This window comes from Bos javanicus, chromosome 25 (genome assembly GCF_032452875.1).
Source record: "Bos javanicus breed banteng chromosome 25, ARS-OSU_banteng_1.0, whole genome shotgun sequence".
Lineage (NCBI taxonomy): Eukaryota > Metazoa > Chordata > Mammalia > Artiodactyla > Bovidae > Bos > Bos javanicus.
Window position 1 is genome coordinate 3,005,302 of NC_083892.1, and position 21,042 is coordinate 3,026,343.

Below are 21,042 nucleotides of genomic sequence, written 5' to 3' on the forward strand. Positions count from 1 at the left end.
ACATGTCTCTCAGCCAGTGATACCTGTTCTCTGGTGACTTTCTTTCTCTTGCAGCTTTGAGCTGGACTGGTGCGTTCCTAGCTCATTAAAGCCCACCCAGACCCCCACTAAGAACCCAAGCAGGATGGTATGGTATGCTCTTGTATCCTCAGCTGCTGCAGTCCCTTTAGGCCTGGACCAGGCAGACCAACTGGGGAGCCCTCTTCTCTGCCCACCAGGCCCTCAACTGCTCACCTTCCACTCTTGGTTCCATCTGCTCTACAAAGTAGAGGCAAAGCCGAGCTTGCTTGTCTCGCATCAGCAGCACCCCTGGGCACATGTGACTACACATGGCAGAGGGCACACGAGTGCAGGGGTGGCAGTGACATGCCTGGTCTCCACCTCACGCCATGGCTCCAACCACTGCTGGGAGAGCACCTGCCAGGCCAGCAGCCCAGGGACGGCAGGCTGGCCAGCTGTGTGGTCAGGGAGGGTCACTGCGGCTGGCTGGTGGCCCATTGCAGAGCCTCACCTTCACGTCAGTGATGCGGGACCCCAGCGCATTTCTCATCCAGGCCATCAGGTCCTCAGTCTCCTTCTCTGACAGGCAGTCTCCTGCTACAGGCAAGCACAAGGGTGAGCTCAGGCTGTCTGCATAACCCTCTCCCCGTGGGCTCCCTCCACTCTGCCAGCCACTGACCGGCCAACCACAGAAGCTACCAAAACGCTCTGCATCCAAAAGGAAGCGGACAAGGGGCCTCCCTGGTGGTCCAGTGGCTAAGACTCCACGCTCGCAATGCAGGGGGCCCGGGTTCAATCTCTGGTCAGGGAACCAGATCCCACATGCTGCAACTAGAAGTTCCCTGCATGCTGCCATGAAGACTCAAGGTCCTGGGTGCCACAACTAAGCCCCGGTGCAGCCAAATAAATATTAAAAAATAAAATACAGCTGATAAATTCATACCTCAGAAAGGATGCTTTTTGGGTGCCTGAGGCCCATATGCATATATTTTATTAGGGCCTTAAAACTCCTGATTCTCTTAGCTTGATCAGTCTTATGAAGACACATTGAAAAGAAAACCCCACACACACCCACCACTGCAGCACAGAAGAGGCCGTGAGGCCAACAGTACCAGCTCCCCGGGCCCGCTCGGCCCCTCCCTCCCCCAGGCCACCAGCTACACCTGAGCCCGGAGGGCAAGGAATCAGGCTGACCTGGGGCGCCATCCTCAAACTTCTCCTCCTTGTAGTGGTCGACGACAATGTCTGTTTCCACAGAGATCAGCTTCTTCTTGTCAAACTCACGCAGGTGGAGCAAGGTCAGCTCATCAAACTGCTCGTAGCAGAAGAGAACCTGTGCAGGCCGAGACGGCGTCATCAGGCGGGCAAGCCTCCGCCCAGGACAGAGCGGGGCTCCTGGGCCTCCTGGATGAAGTGAGTGGTTTAGAGACAGCTCTCAGCGAGCAGGAACGCAGAGGATGTTCACAGAGAGACCCTCGCATCACTTGCTAGAGAGGGGATCAGAAGGCGACCCGGGCCCGCCTCTGCCTGTGGACGGCTCACCGCGCGGCTCTCCCGGTCCCCGCACAGCCCCCGCACAGCCCGTCAGTTCCCAGTGAGCATGCCCCTCCTTCAGGGCTCAGGGCCCCCGCCCTCTGACCTGGCCGGAGGGGAGAACAGGTGTGGGGCGCCCGGCTCACCGACCTCCGTGTTTTTCCGCTTCATGGCCTCGTAGTAGGGCGAGTGCTCCGCCAGGTGCCGGTTGGGGGCACACAGGTAGTAGATGTTGCGGGTGCCGGCCTGCATGCGGCTGGCGTAGTCCGAGAGGCTGGTCAGCTGCCCAGCAGGCAGTGCTGACGACTCGTACCGCAGCAGCTTCGCGATGTCCTCCTGCAGACGGCAGAGGCCGGGTCACTGGAGTTCCGGGTCCCAGCTCTGGAAGCCTCCAGACTGAGGGGCACAGACCTCAGGGCCTCCAGTAAGGGAGGACGGCTCTGGCTGGCCTGGTGACCCACTGCATCTGCAGCCGAGGCAGCTGCTGCAGGAGCCCAGCCTGGGGTGGCACACTGGGCTGACCCGGGGTCTGGGGGACCTGGGACTCCAGTGCAGGCCCCTGGGCCCCGCCACTGGCCATTCCAGCTTGCCCAGGGCCTCGCTGAGTGGGCCTTTCTGGGTGAGCTGTGTGCATGGTCGCAGGAGTGGCCAGGCCCTGTCTGTGACAGAGCCGCTCTTACACCCAGCAGCCTCCCTCCGTCCCGAATCACAGACCTTCTCTCGCGGAGCAGGGCACGGGAGTGTGAAGTCCACGCTCTCCAGCCCTCCTCACAGCAGTGTGTGAACCAAAGTGGGTGTGTGACTTAGACAACGGACCCTGGAAGGAGGGGTGTGTCTGTCTCTGCTTGGCTGAGACCTGTACGTGACCGCGGGTGGAGTCATCAATGAGGACGGAGGACCAGCAACAGGCTAGGGCCTGGTCGTGCCCTGATGATAAACCCTGCCGCATCTACACCACCGCCTCATCTGACAAACCACGGTGCCCAAAGGGCACAGTCCAGACGAGGGTGATGTGGCGCGGATGCAAGGGGAGCAGACAGGGATCTGGGAGCCCACCCGGCAAGCCAGGCTCTAGGTGCAGAGGCTCAGGTCATGCTCTGGTGCTCGATACAGATCCTAACAAACACGAGACACCAATAAAGGGCTTAGACAAGCCTCTGGCCCCACCTGGGTGCTGCTCCCATGGACACAGAGGGTGCATGTGGAGCCCAAGCAGGCGGTGCCTGAGCTGTTGGACAACCTGGGTAAGAAGGGCTCGGGGGGTGTGCAGGTTGGCAGCCTGGGCACTCGGCCCCTGTCCCACCCTCCCCGGCCTGCAGAAGTACCCCTGAGACCCCTGAGGTGGTCAGTCACTCTCCTTTGTATTACAACTTAAAAGTGGCCCCAAAACGTTTATGGAACAATCTTACTGTTTTTAAGTAATTATGCAGTTAACTGACCCCTGGCCCGTGTTGAAGGACTTCTGCCCCATCACATGAGCTGCCGTCCCCACCCATGAACCAGGCACCTGGCCTGTCCCTGCTTCTGTGACCTCAAGTCCCCCAGGCCCTTGTGGGAGGAGACGGCGCACACCTCCACCCCTCTGGCCATAGGCAGGGGCCCTGGAGGAGCCGGGCCTGCCGGGACCACCTGTGGGGTCCAGAGGCCTAACCCCTGGAAGTGTGGCTGGCCATCCTCACGTCCCAGGAAGCTCAGGTGTCTGCTCTTCAGCGGTGTCCTCCATAGTCCAAGGCCGCCCAGAGGAAGGCCCGAGACCCAGACCCTACCTTAACCTCCTGCTCAGCTGTGGTCACGATTCCCTCTCTCACAAACAAGCCGTAATCTTCAAAAAACCTGGCATATTTCTCAGCATCTTTTTTACTCTGGTCAGTGAAGAATTTTATCAGCCTCTGCTGCAGAACGCCCTGGAGTTTTCTACAGAACAGAAAAGCATTTATTACAAGAAAGCAACTTTCACAGAATACCATCAAACAGCAGGACATGAGCCACCTAATAATCAGAGGAGTGAAGACATCCCAGAAAGGAAGGGCGACCTGTCGTTGACTCCAGTAAAGGAGACAGGCGCCCCCTAGAGGCAGGAACCCCTAGGGCTTACCTTGTGGTTCAGCTGGTAAAGATTTATGGACCAGGATTTTCACCACAGCACATAAAACACAATTATGAACAAGCTTGTGTTCAACAGGAAAGAACAGGTTGAAATGAATGATGGAAAACTACACGCCATTAAAAATTACACCCTCTAACATGATTCTTAATGACATGAAAAAGTGCCTGAGTTGAAAGAAAAACCAGAAAGATCCCAGTATGGATAAATTACAGAGTACACATATATACTAAGTATGCAAAAAACTACTTGTTATACTTTGTATTTTTCATAATTATGATCCATGCTTGTATATTTTAATTTTGGTTTATACTGTATAGAGGCTTCCTTGGTGGCTCAGATGGTAAAGAATCTGCCTGTAGTGCAAAGACTTGAGTTTGATCCCTGGGTTGGGAAGATCCCCTGGAGAAGGAACAGCTACCCACTCCAGTATTCTTGCCCGGAGAATCCCATGGACTGAGGAGCCTGGAGGGCTGCAGTCCTTGGGGCTGCAAAGAGTCAGACATGACTGAGCACTAACACTTTCACTTTTCACCCTGGACATACTATACGTGCACTACAGTTTTACAAAATTGGTATTTTTTGCATCAGGATATTTACCGGAACGTTACATAAAGGCATAAAATTTTGAACAACTCTTTTAGTGGGATTAGGGGGTGTTTTTACTTCCTTAATATTCTGCCTTGGGACTTCCTTGGTGGTGCAGTGGCTGGGGACCACCGTGCAGTGCAGGGACACAGGCTCGGTCCCTGGTCAGGGAGCTGGGCCCCTGCATGGCACGGGGCGGCTGAGCCTGAGCCGCAACTACTGAGCCCATGTGCTGCGCCAGAGGACCCTGTGCGCCACAGCCACAACCCGAAAAGGAAGAGATATTTAAGAAGTATTCTGCGTCTCCTTTAAAAAGATAAAATTACCATCTGTTTTTCAGGGTAGGGAAACAATAACATTTAACGTTCATTTCAGCTTTTCCTCTTTTTATTCTCATCCATCGGTCCATCAGCCACAGGGCAGAACGGGACAGGGCAGCGCCTGCGTCTGGTGGGGGGAGCCACAGCAGCTTAGATGGGACGAAGAGGTGTCCGTGCAGGGCAAGGGTTGGGGAAGCCTGGCGTGCGGTGTCAGAGCCCAAGGACCCCAGAAGAGGGCAGAGGCTGGGGACAGCGGGTGGCCCACAGTGTGGCATCAGGGCCTAAGTCAGTGAGGGAGCTGGGGAGCTGGGGGAGGGCAGGCTTGTTTCAGGGAGAGGGCCAGAGAGGTAACACTCTGGGGATAATCAGGCAGATTCCGCACCGTTGGGAGCAGATGGGAAGGTGGAAGACAAAGCACAACGGGGACGGGGCGAAGGAGTCTGCCTGGGCGAGCTCCCGCTAAGCCTGGGACAGTAGCAGACCATAACTCCTGAGTAAAATGGAAATCAAATCACGTAAATAAGTTGTAAAAATATTACAAAAAGTGTATGTATAAGAAATGAACCCACAGCTACAAAATACCACTCCCACATATCATTACTAATTACAGAGAGAAAAAAGGAATTTCACCTGCAAAGGCTGGCAGACACCCCCTTAGTCAAGTGTCAGCACCAGTGAGGGGACAGCTCCCGTCTCGGCCCACCTGACAGGACGCACACGGCCCCGCTGCACCCGAGCACGCAGGGCATCAAGACCCATCCCAGGGCCACCCGGGAGATCATGGGGACCTCAGACGCACACAGGTCTTGAGAATCAGGGAATGACTGGACCTCAGCCAGCCTCCAGGCCAGAGAAACGCCACAGCTGAAGGCATGCATGACCCTGGACGGGACCCTCTCGCTGCAGAGGACACAATAGGCGTGCGGCGCGGGCGGTCTGTGGAGATGTGGCAGGTCCGCCCCGCTGCATGTGTCCTCTAGAAGTGCACCCAAGATGCGGGGCCAGTGGGCATGCGGCGGACAGCTGACTTTCCCAGGGCTTAGGGAAAATGGATTCTGTGTCACACTTCTTGTAAAGAATTTCACTTAAGGCTGACTCTGCTGGTAAAGATGACAACCCAGCCCTGGAAAACCACAAGCAGTGACCGAATGGCTGGACACGCCCGCGCCTGCAGCCTTGGTCCTGCCAGCGTCTGGGTCAGCCCAGCTCCGGCTGTGGGGGACAGAGCACGTGGCTGCAGTCAGAAGACGTGGGCTCAAATCCAGGCTCACTCCCTGGTGGCAGTGACCTCCCTGTGACTCGGTTTCCACAACTGTGACATGGAGACCTAGTGGGTCCCACCCCCGAGGAGACAGGGGCTGCACCCAGCCCAGGACGGTCCGGGGGAGAATAAACGCTCAGCAGACCGAAGCTGTGGATAGCCACCCCTGCCCATGTGGATTCCAAGAGTGATGTCTCCAGGCGGGTCCCAGGCCCAGCTCTTGCTTCCTTTCCACCATTAGTGACCTTCTGGACTGAGGTCAGACGTCCTGGCTCTGGGCCTGTCCTCCGCCTCGTCCGTCCAGGACAGCCTCTGGAGCCTCCCTGCCGCGGCCGCCCTGGGGCCGGGGGCCGGGGCTCGGCTGAGGGAGGGACACGTGGCAGCAGGAGCGCTTCTGCACGTCGGTCCCCAAAACCCTCATGGAAACCGAAGGGAACCACGAGGCAGAGCACAGGTGAACTGCATGTGCCCCTGCCACAGCTCCGTGGGCACCTGTGCTCCAGGCTGGGCAGCTTCGAGCCCACCTCTGGTGGCAGAGGCAGGTCTGCCCAGGCAGTGCCGCATCCGCTGACTCACCTGATGAGCGCGCTCTCCTGCAGCAGCTCCCGGCTGAGGTTCAGGGGGATGTCCTCGCTGTCCACCACACCTGAGACGTGGCCACGTGTGGGTAAGAGCAGCGGACACTCGGGGGCTTCCCTGCCCAACCCCTCATCCCAGAATTCACCCACGCTGTGTCCAGGTCATGACCTGGGTCACAGGGTCGGAAGAAAAGCAGGCAAGGCCAGCAAGCCTCTGCCGGGACAGTTTCTACAATTTCAGCATCTGCTGGACTCTCTGAAAGCCACCTCCTAGATTTTTTGCTCAAAATCATAAAACTGTCATGTATCAGTCAACCGAACCCAGTGTCTGGAGGCAGGGAGCTCGAGAAGAGGCCCCGAGCTATGAGGATGCGGCTCCCCCATCGACACCCCCCATCCCCTGAGCTCAGCACAGGTGAGCCTTCCCAGGAGGAGCTGCTCCCAGGGCTGCAGGGCCTCAGCCACACGCTGGGTACAGATACGAACCCCGGACGAAGCGCAGCCACGTGGGCAGGATGTTGGTGGCCTTGGTCTGGATGAGGACCTTGCGGCTATACAGCGACACGCTGGAGCCCAGCTCCCGGCTCACGTCAAACATGGATGGTTTCTGGAGGCAAAACAAGGGCAGTGTCAGGAGGAGCAGGCCCTGCAGAGGCAGAGTGCCACAGTCAGGGGCCCTTCCTGAGGCCGTCTGGGCCAGGAGATTTGGGGTGTATGTGTGGTGCCCGGAGAGGCTGGCCCCGACACCAAGGCTCTGGGCCAGGCGGGGCCTTCTCTGGGCAGCTGCCGCCCTCCCCATAAACACGATGACTGGTCTGACCCTCTGAACAGAGCCTAACCCGCTGGGGCCAGGGGTTGGCAAACTAGAGCCCACAGGCCAGATCAACTGTTCACGCAGCTTAGAACAGTTCTTCCATTTTTAAATGGTAGGAAAAAAGCAAAAAAGAGTACCTTATGACATGTGAAAAGTAAGAGAAATTCAAGTTCCCATGTCTTGGGACATGCTTCTGGAACCCAGCCCCACGCGCCTGTCTCAGTGTGGCCCATGGGCCCTGGCACTGAACTCGGCAGTGGAGCGCGTGCTGGCGCAGGGCCCGCGACGGCCAGAGGGTCACCTCTGCCGAGCCTGCTCCCGACCAGGACTGCAGTCTGCACACAGCCCTGTGGGGATCTGCTTAAGCGGGGACCCAGGGCTCTGCTTTCCTGACAGGTCCTGGGGACGCACGTGCATGCTCAGCAGAGAGAAATGGGCTCCAGGCTCAAAGCCAGGAAGGCTGGGTTCAACCCGAGCGCGGGCCGGGGCGGGTGGGGGTGCGCACCGCGTCTGGCACATAGAAGATGCTGCGGATGCTGAGCGGCGCGTCCGTCCTGTAGTGCAGGGTGTAGCGTGGCCTGTCGTGGGCCTGCGCGACGTAGCGGTAGAACTCCTCGTGCTGCCCCTCGCCCACGTCCTTGGGGTCCATCATCCAGATCGCCTGGAAACGGAGGAACAGGGATGTTGTTTCAGACACACCTTCCCAACAATGTGTGGGCGGAGCTCGCGGTGCCCAGTGCTGGACAGACAGATGGACACACACATGGCTCTGGAACCAGTGCCCTGTCCCCAGCAGTATCAGGAAGAGCGAGCGGGAGGCAAAACCTGGATGAGGCCGCACATGACCAGCACCAACTGCCGGGAGGTGAGAGGCTCAGGGAAGGCAACTGAGCCGGAAAGGGAGAGAGCGCCAAGGCGCTCCGACCAGCTTGAGCCCTGAAAACACGGTAAGACGCCAGACGCAGAAGGCCACGTGATTTCTGATTCCATTTCTATGAAACGTCCAGAATAAGCAACCAGGAAGCGGACAGTGGTTACTGGGGGCTCAGGGAAGGGGCTGGTGATGCTGGGGGTCTCTTTCTGAGGGGGGCAGGGGTGACCTTTTCTAGAACTGACGGTGCTGAGGGCAGAGTGACTGAACACAGCCAGGAGCGCGGGGCGTGTGCTGTGAAGGTGACTCCTGGCGCACATGGACCTGCACCCACAGGTCTCGCTGCCCTTCCCACCCAGAACATCCCATGCTGGGGCTCGGCCAGCCACCCCAGGCCCATCTGCCTGGCCGGCCCGACAGGCAGCAGCTCAGCTCCACGGCCACCAAGCCCGCATGCAGCAGGCCTCACCTGCAGAGTGTTCATGCGCCTTCCGTTCAGGTACAAAGGGAAGCTGACAAAGTTGCTGTACTTTGTTACCACATCTGGAAGACACAGAAACAATGAATACCAGAAGCTTCTAGACACGAAAGCTCTGGGAAGCCTCGTCCCTGCCCTGCCCCCACGGGGAGTAGAACTTGCTCCAGAACCGGGTCAGGGGGCCCAGGCCACCGTGAGACATGCACACCTCTTGGCAGCCCAATCAAGGTTTCATGGGGTACCGTGACCCCTGGAAGGCGCTGGGCACGTTCAGTAGCATCAGTGAGACCTGGACAGCGGGGAGTACCCAGCACTGCGCCCACTCTGGTTGTCCGGAGCCTGGACTCAGGCCGGGCGGGTGGTCAGTGACACCACACAGCAGTGGGACGAAGACGCGACCCTGAGCCCCCACCAAGCTTGTCCCGGCAGCCTAGGCTCACGCTCACCTCGAACCCGGGCCTCGCTGGCGAACTCTCTGCTGTCGGCCTTGAGGTGGATGATGATTTTCGTCCCAGTTCTAACTCCCGAGGCTTCGGCAACTTCAAACACCCCAGAGCTAAGAGGGGAAGGGGAGGTGAGTCCATCCGTCAGCGCTGACAAGGCCCGTGTGGCCCCGGGACTCAAACAGAAAGGGAGCCAGAGCCTCGCCACTTCTGAACCCAGCTGTGACCCCCTCCCCCGGGGACAGTGGTGCTGGGGTTGGGGTGTGGGGCTCCTGCTCATGAGCACAACCTCTGGGCCTCAAGTTCCCTGTGGTGGCCGGCGAGCGCCAGACCCCGGGAGACCCCCTCCTGTGAGGCCTCCACGTTCCGGAGTCCCACTCTGCATGGCGGGTGACATGGTGGCTCCAGGGCCTGGGGGACACTCTATGCGTGACATGGGACCCATTCACTCACTCACCCATCTGAAAGCCACCGGTACCCAAAGCTGCCTGCATCCACCGAGCGAGAATAGACCTCGACTCTGTCGGCCACCATGAAGGCTGAGTAGAAGCCCACACCGAACTGGCCGATGATCTTGCTGCCAGCCTCCGCCTGGTTCTGCAGCGCATCCAGAAAGGCCTGTAGGGTGAGGCCGGTCAGAGGGGCGTGTCACGCGGGAATGGACTGGCTTTGAACTTGGGGTCAGCCAGTTTCTAGCTGTGGGCAAAGTACCCACTCCAGCCGGTCCACCCAGCAAATAACAAACTACCTCTGAGGGCCCCATGACGACGCAGGGAAATCCTGGACAGAGGGCCCCCAGTGGCACAAACGCGCTGGAGGACAGTCCTCTGAAGCTGGCATCCAGCGCGTCTGGGACCAGCCCTGGTCGGAGCTGCCCTTAGGATGCTTGACCTGAGGGGAGCGGTGGTAGCACCCTAGGGAAGGTGGGGGCCTCACCTTTGACCCGGACCTGGCGATGGTTCCCAGGTTGGACACCAGCTCCTCCCGGCTCATCCCGACGCCGGTGTCCTAGGAGACAGACAGGCTGAACACCAGGGCGTGTGTGCGGAGCGCCAGGCACAAGCGCACAAGACGGACCTGCTCATGGCCCGTGACATCACAACAGGGTTTTCAGGAAAGGCGGATTCTAGTCACACCAGCCAGGCCTTACTGGGGAAACCTCACCAGAGGACAGACTAACTTAGATACAGGGACAAAACCGAGTCCAGGAAGAGCTTCACAGCATCACACGATTTGTGACAAAGGTTCCAAGACAAATCACTGCAGACGGGAAGAACAAATGGTGCCGAAACAAGCAGCAGCCACAGGCGGAGCAGCGCCCAGCCCATCTCCCTTACGCAGACACCATGTGATCAGAGGGCTGAGTGTAAGAGCCAAGGCTGCGAAACTTCTAAAAGAAAAGACAGGAGGAAATCGTTTATCTCTCTGGAACAGGTAGAGAATTCTTCAGTAGGTCACCAAAAGCATGAAACATAAAAGTGATAAACTGCATTTCACTAAGAACTTATGCTTTTCAAAAGCCATTACCTAAGAAAATAAAAAGGCAAGTCACCGACTAGGGGAAAATATTTGCAAAGTGTATCTGATATAGGACTTGAATCTAGAATATACAAAGAACTTACAATGCAATAAAATGACAAACAACCTGATTAAAAATGAGCAAAAATCTGAAAGGCATTTCACAAAGAAGATTCATGTGAATGACAAGCACCTTTAACCATTAGGGAAGTGAAGTTAAGTGAAGTAGCTCAGTCGTGTCCGACTCTGTGCAACTCCATGGACTATACCTGCCAGGCTCCTCATCCATGGGATTCTCCAGCCAAGAACACTGGAGTGGGTTGCCATTTCCTTCTCCAGGGGATCTTCCTGACCCAGGGATCGAATCAGGGTCTCCCACATTGCAGGCAGACGCTTTAACCTCTGAGCCACCAGGGTCCCCAACCATTAGGGAATGGCTCACTAAAATGCTCGCTCACTAAAATGGCTGAAATTAAAGACCAACAATGACGAGCATGTCAAGGACGTGCTGCCAGGAGGAACGCAGAATGGGACACCTGCTTTTGGCAACGCTTGGCAGTTTCTTCTAAAGTTAAACAGACACTTTCCTTACAACCCAGCAGTCCTATTCCAAGGTATTTACCCAAAAGAAATGAAAACATGTGTCCACACAAAGACTGAAATATTCATGGCAGCTCGATCCCTATCATCTCCAGTGCTCACTGGAGAAGCTGGTGAAGAGACTGGTGAAGCTGTGATGCCTTCATACAGCAGAACACTTCTCAGTAACAGAAAGGAATAAACTACTGATCTGTCTGACCGCGTGGAGAACTCTCAAAACCACTGTGAGAAGTGAAAAGTCAAACTCAAGAGACCACCTCCTGTGTAACTGTGTTTATGTGAGACCATAGAAAATAGAAAACCACAGCCGCAGAAAGCAGGCCAGTGCTGATGAGGGCTAGGAAGGCTGGGGAATGCTGGGTGACGACCCCAGTGATATGGTGGGCCCACGACTGTGTTAGCCTAAACTCCCTGAACACGTGAACCTGGGGGACCTGATCGTACATAAACATACTTCAATAAAGCTTCTTAAAACAGCAGCAGCGGCCGGCAAGAAAGGCACACACGCACAGAGCAGAGAGGAGCGGACAGAAGATCACAAACCAGCGGCTGTTCTGAGCGGCGGAGCCAGGCCTGCTGGGAAGGGGCCCACAGGGGTGGACGCCCCCCAGAGACGCGGGCGACAGGGCCTAGAGCAGCTACCTCGGGAACGTGATGGCCCTCAGGGCCACCGCCTGATAAACCCCACTTCTGCCTTTCTAACTTTATGACCTTAAACTGTAATAGCGCCAAAAGTATTGCTGTGTCTACAGTAAGACTGTTAATCCAAACAGCTGTGATTAAAATACAGTACCAGAGAACATACAAGAACATGCAATAAAAGTACGGTCAAAAATGTGAAGAGCACAGCTGACCCTTGAACAGCAGCAGCTGGATGCAGAACTGTGGGTACAGAGGAACCACAGAGGAAGACCCACAAACGTGGAGGAACCAGGTATTCAGAGGACAGACTATACGTTCTGTGTGGATCTTAGACTGTGAGGAGGGCCTCCCCTCTCAACCCAAGTGTTGTTCAAGGGTCACCTTACATAAAAAATACTATCTGGTTTAAAAATCTGTTAAGGGAATTCCTTGGCGGTCCAGTGGTTAGGACTCCACGGTCCCAATGCTGAGAGCCTGGGTTCAATCCCAGGGGAAGTAAGATCCCACAAGCCACGCAGAGTGGTCAAAAAAACTTTTTTAACCTGTTTGGATATATAGACAAACCCTATTAGACATATACTGAAATGTTAACAGTACTTATCTTTGAATGATGGGGCTCCTCTTCAAAGAGGGAACCCTCTTACACTGTTGATGGGAATGTAAATTGGTGCAGCCACTATGAAAAACAGTATGAAGGCTCCTCACAAAACTAAAAACAGGGTTCCCACATGATCTAGCAATCCCACTCCTGGGCATATATCCAGATACAACTCCAATTCACGAAGATACACACACCCCATGCTCACAGCAGCACTGTTCACAATAGTCAAGACCTGGAAATAAGCTAAATGTCCATCGATGGATGGATGGAAAAGATGTGGCGTGTGTGTCACACACACGATGGAGTGTGACTCAGCCAGAAAGAAGAATGAAACAATGCCATCTGTAGCAACACGGATGGACTGAGAGATTAAAGAAAGACGATTATCTCATAATATCACCAAGATGTGACTAAGACAAGACACAAATCTATGAAACAGTAACAGAATCAGACATAGGGAACAGACTTGCAGCTGCCACAGGACAGGGCAGGTGGAGAAGGGAAGGACTGGGCGTTTGGGGTGAGCAGATGCAAACAGGAATATATAGGAGCAAACACCAAGGGCCTACTGTATACAGCACAGGGAACTATATTCAGTTCAAGGTGGTCAGCAGGCCACTGGGAGCCTAGAGATGTGACGGACAGGCAGCCCGTCTCCCGGCCCATCAGGGGAGGCACCTGGATTGTGATGGTGCCTCTGTCGGCGTCGGTCTGCAGGTGAATCTCCATGTCTGGCAGCGCTTGGCCTTCAGACACCAGCTTATGACGCAGCTTTTCCAAGGCGTCGCTCGCGTTGGAGATGAGCTCACGAATGAACACCTATGGAAATGGAGATGAGACCTGTCTGTTAGCAGCCTCTGCAGCAGTGTTACCAGCTGGGGGGAAGCGTTTAGCCAGATAAAGACTTCCCACCGTCCTCAAAGCCAGTTTCCCCAGAGCCGCCCGCAGGATGACTGGAGGTGGATCATGTTCCCCTGGCCCAGCTTTCTGTCACCTCTGACTCTACTGTTGCTTCCTCAGCATCAGCCTGGAGCTAGGAGTCTGTTACTGCCAACTTCAAGGGCCCGTGAGATGACTTCTTTCTCAACTCTTGCCCAGGGATGTCAAAATATCCTCAAAACATATTTTCTCTTCTCCGGGAAGGGCTCACCAGCTTCACTTAATCTAGTGGGTTGCCACCAACCAGACCTCCCATGTTCAGGAGAAAAGGGGGCCAGAGGCCCCACGACCGACCCGGGTGTGCACAGCTCTTCTCCTCTAAGAAAGCTCCACTCACAGTCAGACACAGCACATGGGAGGGCTGACCTGGCCCCGAGAGAAGAAGCGGGGTGTCACAGGGCCACCTGGGGATGGAGTTCAGCAGGACAAGACCTGGACATACTTCCTAGAAGGTCCTTTCATTTTGGAAAGCTGTGCTTTACCCCTCTCAAATTCTCTGCATTTTAGCAACAACCAGCGTGGAACAATGGTTCACCACGGCCTGTCAGCCTGGAGCAGCTTTGTCTCCTCACAAAGGCCCCGGGCGCTCCTTGCTGCTCTGCTCCACACAGGGGGGTCTTCTTCCTTCAGCCCCACAGACCGTGGCTGGTGAGGCCAGGTGACGAGGGAGGTGAATCCGGGGTCCAGAGCCCATGGGCAATACCCCAGAAATGGACCTCAGCAGGGCCCCACACCAGCACCTGAGACTTTTAAATTAACAGCAAAATGCATTACTTCCCAGGTTCATTGTGGCTCAAAGAATTACCTGGATATATCTGTCCATAAACCCCAATGGATTTTAGTAAGAATACTCTCATTGGTAGCCAAGATCAGTACCTGTCCAAATTTAATGCCTTCTCACTGCTAATCCACTAGCTGGCATTTCCCCAGGACAGCACAGAAACAGTCTTGCCAACAGAACCAGCCAGTGCTGGGAGTGATTAGCAGGCACGCACCTCTTTTTCTGAGTATAGGGAACGGGCAACAATGTCTAGGAGCTTCTTCGTCTCAGCTTGGAACTCGTGTTTGGTAGCAGAACCTAGTAACGAACCACAGACACAACCAGGAAAGTTAACGTCTTTTTTCACAGGAGAACATGCTTTGCGACATTCAAAAAAATCTTTAAGATAAGGAGTTTTAAACATTTTTCAAAACAGTGAACAAAAGAAGGAAAAAAAAAAAAAAACCCAAGCATCTGGGCTCAGACAAAAGAGCAGATCAAGGGTTCCCTTTCCCCGAGAAGCGCGGACAAGCCCACACCCACCCTCCTCCCCGGAGCCTGCAGTCCTCAGGTCACACTGCTTGGAAAAGCTGTCGACCTGCCTCCACAACCAGACCTCGGATTCGATTCTTGAATGCGGTGGTTTCCAGATTAATCATTTAGAAAGCAAAGGAGAAAAACTCACTCCTCTTAACCCAAGCATTAAGTACTCTGTTGCTGTCTCATGTGAAAGCCAGAAACGGACCCGCGGCAGGACCGGCTCCGGAGCCTGCCCTCCACACCTCCCGGGAGCGCTGAGCTTCCGTCAGCTTGGTGATCATTAGCAGATGTGCAGGCGCCTACGCCAACTCCCGGTGACCACCAGAGGGCGCCAGACGCGCCAGGATGGAAGTCAGAAGCGCCAGGGAAGCCGGAAACGCAGGAGGCATTGTTTTGGGGACCCCTCCCTCCAACCAAGCCCTTCCTTCGTCTGAAGTGAGTGCGTGGTTCCCTCAAGCACTGCTTCTGCCTCAGTACCCCCTCGGGAGGCAGCAGACTCCGGGGCCCCGGGCCGCACGCCCCACCCTGCACCACGCCTCACCCTGCACAGCCTCCGAGCTGCTGATGACCGAGTGCAGGGGCCCCGCCTCCGCCTGGTCCTCAGCAGCCTGGGAGCTGAACGGCCGTCCCACGTGGAAGCTCGAGGCCAGGCTTCGCGGGGGACTCCAGGACTGAGCTGGGGGCCTCCAGGGACACAGAACTGGTTTCCCTGAAAAGACAAACATGAGGAAGAATGAGAGTTAACAGGACATCAGGACAGAATACCCCGATTTGTTCACACCAAAGCAGGCTCCAGAGACCAGTGTCACCCTGGAGAAATCCGAAGTGACAAGCACTGCGCATCTAGCCGGTAGTCAGTGGGTAGTTTTGCCAACACCGCCCCACACGTGGCAAATACCAAGAACACAGAAAACTCGGGGCAGAACAGCAGGAATGGGGAGGTACCTTCTGACCCCACTTCCCACGTGCGCCCCGATTTGGTGCATAAACCCACCAAACTCACATGTGTCTCCATGCTCACATCCCCTCCCAGAGCCAGAAATAATGACAGGCCAGCCTTCCTTACTGTGTAACTAACATGGAAAAAGGAGAAAAAATACTCCCTAAGAGGGAGTCAGATTTTTAGATGTGCATGTTCCAAAACTGTCCTGTCGTCTTCCAAAGAATCTTCATTGAGTCCTCTCCTGTCCACCAGAGTCTTTTAAATTAGTGTATTTACAGTCTGCAAACCAGGGCATGATCTCCTCTGCCTCATAACTAGGAATGGGATTCAGTGTCTCTCCAGTTACTTTTCAGTAACTTCCTGTTCAGCACAGTGGACCAAGGAACCACTGCGCGGGGAGAAGGAAAACCCGCCAACATGACACTGCAGCCCCAGCCCGGCGTGGCTGCTGGACACCACAGAAACACACAGCCCCTCCACCCAATGGGCAGGATGCAGCCAGTCCTCACCAGCACCCTGAAGACACTGGCCGGGGGCCGGCGCTGTGAGGAAGGGGCTCGCTGCCCGGCACTCTCAAGGCTCCGAACAGAGGACACTCCGTGTCAAAGTCTAGGCCACGACAAGCTGCAGCTGCCTGTTACACACTCCGCACATGTGGCAGTCAGGAAGGAATGATTTAGAAGTAACTCGTGGCTTTCAAAATCAACGTTATCAGCTTCCACATTCCTACAAGGTGTAAATATCTGCCTTCTCTTTAAGCTTATTTTTGGATTTACAGATAACACACTTTAGCCTTTACCTATATGAGGAATATCTTTAAAACCACCCTAACTTAGAAAATAGTTTCCAGATAGTCTGAATATTTAATTCTCTGGCCTAGCTGCATTGTTCACATCATCCATACCTGTTCCCCCTAAAAAACTGGGGTATTTCTTCTGGAATTAAGTGGCATTTGGTTACAGCATTCAAGTCTGCACCAGCCCAGGCAGGGTTGCTGGGGTCCCTGTGGTTCCAGATGGTGCTGACGCAGGACGTACGACGCCAGCAGACTGTGTGACCCCACACTGCCTCCCCTCCCAGGGACAGCACTCCTGGCTCCCCACAAAAGCTGGGGACCCTCTGCTTTAAAGTGAGAGGACTTCAGGCTGAAATCAGTGATGGATGCGAGACCGGACTGGGCCTCAGGATGCAGTCTGGACTCAGTTCTCCGTGGAGCATCGCCCTCCACGTACAAGCGCTTGGACCACTGGAATTGGGAGTGACGGGAGACCCCCGGAGGAAGACGGGAGGCAGCGCTGGAAGCACAGACTGGTTGTGTTCCTGACGCTTCCACGTAAGTCCGAGGACACTGAAAGTATTTTAGAGATTCTTACATCGAACAACCGCTCCCTGTTCGGGGGCCTCAGGAAAGGGGGGAGGGAGAGGGAGAGAGAGAGAGAGAGAGAGAGAGAGAGAAGACAGTGTAAAGGACAGTATATGTGTGTGTGTGTGTGTGTGTCTGTGTCTGTGTCTGTGTAAAGGTCTGTGTGTGTGTGTATAAAGGACAGTGTGTGTCTGTGTGTGTATGCGTGTGTATGTATCTGTGTAAAGGACAGTGTGTGTGTGTGTGTGTGTGTGTGTGTGTGTGTAAACGGCTGTGTGTGTGTGTATGTGTGTGTCTGTGAAAAGGACAGTGTGTGTGTGTGTCTGTGTGTGTCTTGTGTCTGTGTGTGTCTGTGTAAAGGACAGTGTGTGTGTGTGTGTGTGTGTGTGTAAACGGCTGTGTGTGTGTCTGTATGTGTGTGTCTGTGAAAAGGACAGTGTGTGTGTGTGTCTGTGTGTGTCTTGTGTCTGTGTGTGTCTGTGTAAAGGACAGTGTGTGTGTGTATGTGTGTAAACGGCTGTGTCTGTGTCTGTATGTGTGTGTCTGTGAAAAGGACAGTGTGTGTGTGTGTCTGTTTGTGTGTGTGTAAATGACTGTGTGTGTGTGTGTGTGCGCGTGCCCCAGGGCACCCTCTTCCAGCAGGGGCTTGCGGGAGCGCTGGCCCTGGCCCGGCCTCCCCAGCCCCCGCCGCCCTCCCCGGCGCCCAGGGCCCTTGGCCTTCCTGGTGGTCCCCTGCCTGCACACTGTTCCATGCAACCCGTCCCGTCTCTTAAACTCAACACCTTCATCTGACACCAACTCCATCTCGATATTTCCAATTTCAGGGGAATCATTCCTGAACACAACCCCACCAACTCCATGGGCCTCAGGCTGGCCTTCCAGGCCCTCCACCAAGCAGCAGCCCAGACCTCCAGGGCGCACCCTTTCCTCCCGGCCCGCAGGCCTGCAGCCGCCCACCCTGGGGAAGGAGCCCTGACGCCAGCCCTGCCCCGCTTCCTGTCCTCAAAGGACCTGCTCAAAGGACCCTCGGTCCTTTTCTCATCATCTGCCTCTTGGTCCTGTCAGGAAAGAACAGGTCACATTCCCTCACACCCAGTTGTAAGCCATCTTTATCCCCAAAGAAACAGAAATCACACGAAACTCAACAATTCAGCGGATAACGGCGCCTCTCCTTTTCAGACCCCCAGGAACTACCTGTTTTAAACCTGCTCCCAGACTGGGGAAGGGGCTGTTGGATTATGACTGGCACATTTTATTTCCAGTCTTCTGTGCATAAATATTTTTATCAAGAACACATCTTAGGGCTTCCCTGGTGGCTCAGTGGTATAGAATCCACCTGCTAATGCAGGAGACATGGGTTTGATCCCTCGTCCAGGAAGATCCCACATACCGAGGGGCAACTAAGCATGTGTACAGCTACTCAGCCTGTGCTCCAGAGCCCAGGAGTCGTAACTACTGAGCCACGTGCCGCAAGTACTGAAGTCCACGCAGCCTAGAGCCCGTGCTCTGAAATGAGAAGCCACTGCAATGAGAAGCCCGCACATCACAACTAGAGTAGCCTCCGCGCTCCACAACTAGAGAAAAAGCCCCTGCAGCAACAAAGACCCAGCACAGCCAAAAATAAATAACATTTTAAAAAAGAACACATCTTAGTGACTGCTCTGTTTTAGTACATATAAAGCTGCTTATTCTTTTAATGAACAAATAATAATCCACTGTACTGAGTAAGTATTTAACTAGTGTTCAACTGATGGATGTTTAAACTGTTTCCTGTCTTGTGCTGTTGAAAATAATGCTCCAGGTGATCAAGAGTTATCTATTGCACATTTACCCTTCGTGGAAGAAAGGAGATACAGGGAAATATCCATGTTCCCACTCATTTGTGCAAAAGCAACAGGAAGGATAAACCAGAAACTAATGAGATTGTGTATTCAATTCCTAAGGCTGTCATAACAAGGGACAGGGTGGCTTACAACCACAGAAACTTCATCTCTCCTGGTTCCAGAGGCCAGAAGTGCAAAACCAAGGTGCCGGCAGGGCCGAGTCCTCCGGGCCCCAAGGGACAGTCTGTGCACACCTCGCCTGGGTTTGTGGCTGCCTCACCCCCATCTCTGCCTCTGTCCTCACACAGCCTCTCTTCCCTGGGGGTCTCCTCTGTGTCCAAATTTCTCTCCTGAGTCACCAGTTATACTGGGTTTGGGGCTCACTCTAACCCAGTATGACCTCATCATCTTATTAATCGACAAAGATCCTCTTTCCAAATAAGGTCACACTCACAGATGAGGGTGTGCACACGTCTCTGGGGGCACACAATTTATACCACAAGAAACTGGGTACCCGGGGTGTTTGCTTCCTGGGGCTGTTGTGGCAGAGCACCCCAACGAGGCCACGGAAACAACAGAAGTCTACCGCCTCCCAGCTCCGAAGGCTGGAGGAATAAAGCCCAAGTGCTGGCGGGGCTGCAGGGGGATACCTGCTCTACCCCCTCCCCAGCCTCGGGGGCCTCAGGGCACCTCAGCTTGAAGACGGCGGTGTCTTCCTCTGTTCGTGTCTGCCCCTGGGTTGGAATTCCCCTTTTTATAAGGACACTTCATATTGGATCAGGGCCCACCCTAATGATATTTAACTGATTTCTGCAAAGACCCCATTTTCAAATAGGATCATGTTCACAAGTCCTGGGGTTAGAATTTCAGCATCTTTGGGGGAGTTGCAATTTGACCCGTAACAGATGGGTGGGAACAGAATGGAGAAAGGAAGGGTGGAGATGAGGGAGCAGAGCTGAGGGGAAATGACATTTCTGAGCATCCTTTTCCCTCCTGACTCAGAACCATGGTCATGTTTCACAAACCCAAAGAGTAAATAGTTAAGAGCAGCCAGAGTGTGTGGAGAACATAAAATGAAATGCAAACAGTAACAAGCACGCACAACTGTAAGATGAGTAACACAGCTGCCCTGAGAGAACCCACCTAAGTCACGTGGGGGTGGGGTTAAGGGCACAGAAACCCCCAACCCCGTGAAGCTGAAAACCCAAGTATGGCCCTCCAGTTGGCCCTCCAACACAACCACATCCACACTCGTGGGTTCCACCCAGCTGCAGACTGTGCAGTACTGCAGTACCTACTTAGCGGGCAAAAACCACAAATAAGGGGACCTCGCAGTTCAAACTGGGCTCTTCAAGGGTTAAGCGTACACTGTAAAGCTGGGCTCAGAAAGGACAGCGTGGATCACTGCAGCAGCAGCAGCAGACCAAGCACGTGAGCACAAGTCAAGGGCGGGGAGGCCAGGCTGAACCTGTTACGCTGCAGGCGGAGGCACCAGTGTAGCATAGACATAAACGTCAAGGTGCATACAAGTGTGTGACAACACACACACGTGCACCTGCTGAGTCTGTCCAGGGACAGGCCCAGAGGCAGCAGCGCCCCGCAGCAGTGAGCGCGCCTTGCGCCAAGGGGAGCGGCCGGCCTGGACCTGCTCCCAGGAGGTGCTGCAGCCTGGGCAGAAAGGCGGGCGGCCACCCTCCCCGGCACTAGACCTCTAGTGTGCAAATGCCTTTCACCCACAGAAGGAACTGAGGCCCCTGGAGAACACGCTGGATGAGCCGGGAATGCCTGGGGTGCCAGAGGTGGTGATGGGACACGCCAGGAGGGCACAGGCTCCCGGTGCTGAAACCCAGGACAACCTGGGCAGACAACAGTGACAGGGGTGGACTGTCAGCAGGCGAACAAAGCAGACGCAAGTCCACGCCGGCAGGAACAGCCGGTAAGCGGAGAAGCCTTCTTCCTGACAGCAGCAAGAGGGGCCGTGGAAGCAGACGACTGCCACCAGGCGAGCGACAGGTGCAGACGGCTGAGGGGCGGTCACCGCGAACAGAACATCTGCAGAATCTCAGAGTTCCCGCCCCGCCCCGGCTTCGAAGACAGAAATGGTACTTTACGGTGCAGTAAGTGGCAGATCGGCTTTAACTGCGCGACCACAGTCGTCATCAGCATCAGGAAGGAGATGTGTCCACACACGGCAACTCCTGGTGGCGCGAGAGGGCACAGCCTGACTTCTGTCGTGTTCTCACCAAAACCCACCTCAGGCTAATCAAGAAAACACCAAACCCCGATAGAAGGAAACCCTCTAAAGTAACGGGCCAGTACTCTT

General features: G+C 55.0%; 1 protein-coding gene across 3 annotated transcripts in view; it reads right to left on the reverse strand.

Moving 5' to 3' along the window:
• The window catches only part of TRAP1 (TNF receptor associated protein 1), a 48,961-nt gene that overhangs the window by 4,001 nt on the left and 23,918 nt on the right, over positions 1-21,042 (reverse strand). The window contains exons 2-15 of one of the 3 annotated variants that reach the window (XM_061401014.1): positions 15,132-15,299; positions 14,286-14,368; positions 13,030-13,170; positions 9,927-9,998; positions 9,448-9,608; positions 8,994-9,103; positions 8,539-8,612; positions 7,704-7,859; positions 6,871-6,991; positions 6,383-6,452; positions 3,300-3,447; positions 1,684-1,869; positions 1,195-1,333; positions 512-597 (exon numbers count right to left, since the gene is read on the reverse strand). In XM_061401014.1, coding sequence (XP_061256998.1) covers positions 512-597; positions 1,195-1,333; positions 1,684-1,869; positions 3,300-3,447; positions 6,383-6,452; positions 6,871-6,991; positions 7,704-7,859; positions 8,539-8,612; positions 8,994-9,103; positions 9,448-9,608; positions 9,927-9,998; positions 13,030-13,170; positions 14,286-14,368; positions 15,132-15,299 — 1,715 coding nt within the window. Of the gene's footprint in view, positions 1-511; positions 598-1,194; positions 1,334-1,683; positions 1,870-3,299; positions 3,448-6,382; positions 6,453-6,870; positions 6,992-7,703; positions 7,860-8,538; positions 8,613-8,993; positions 9,104-9,447; positions 9,609-9,926; positions 9,999-13,029; positions 13,171-13,345; positions 14,228-14,285; positions 14,369-14,795; positions 15,094-15,131; positions 15,300-21,042 lie in introns of those variants that run through there. The other 2 variants (XM_061401015.1, XM_061401016.1) reach the window with 2 other exon arrangements.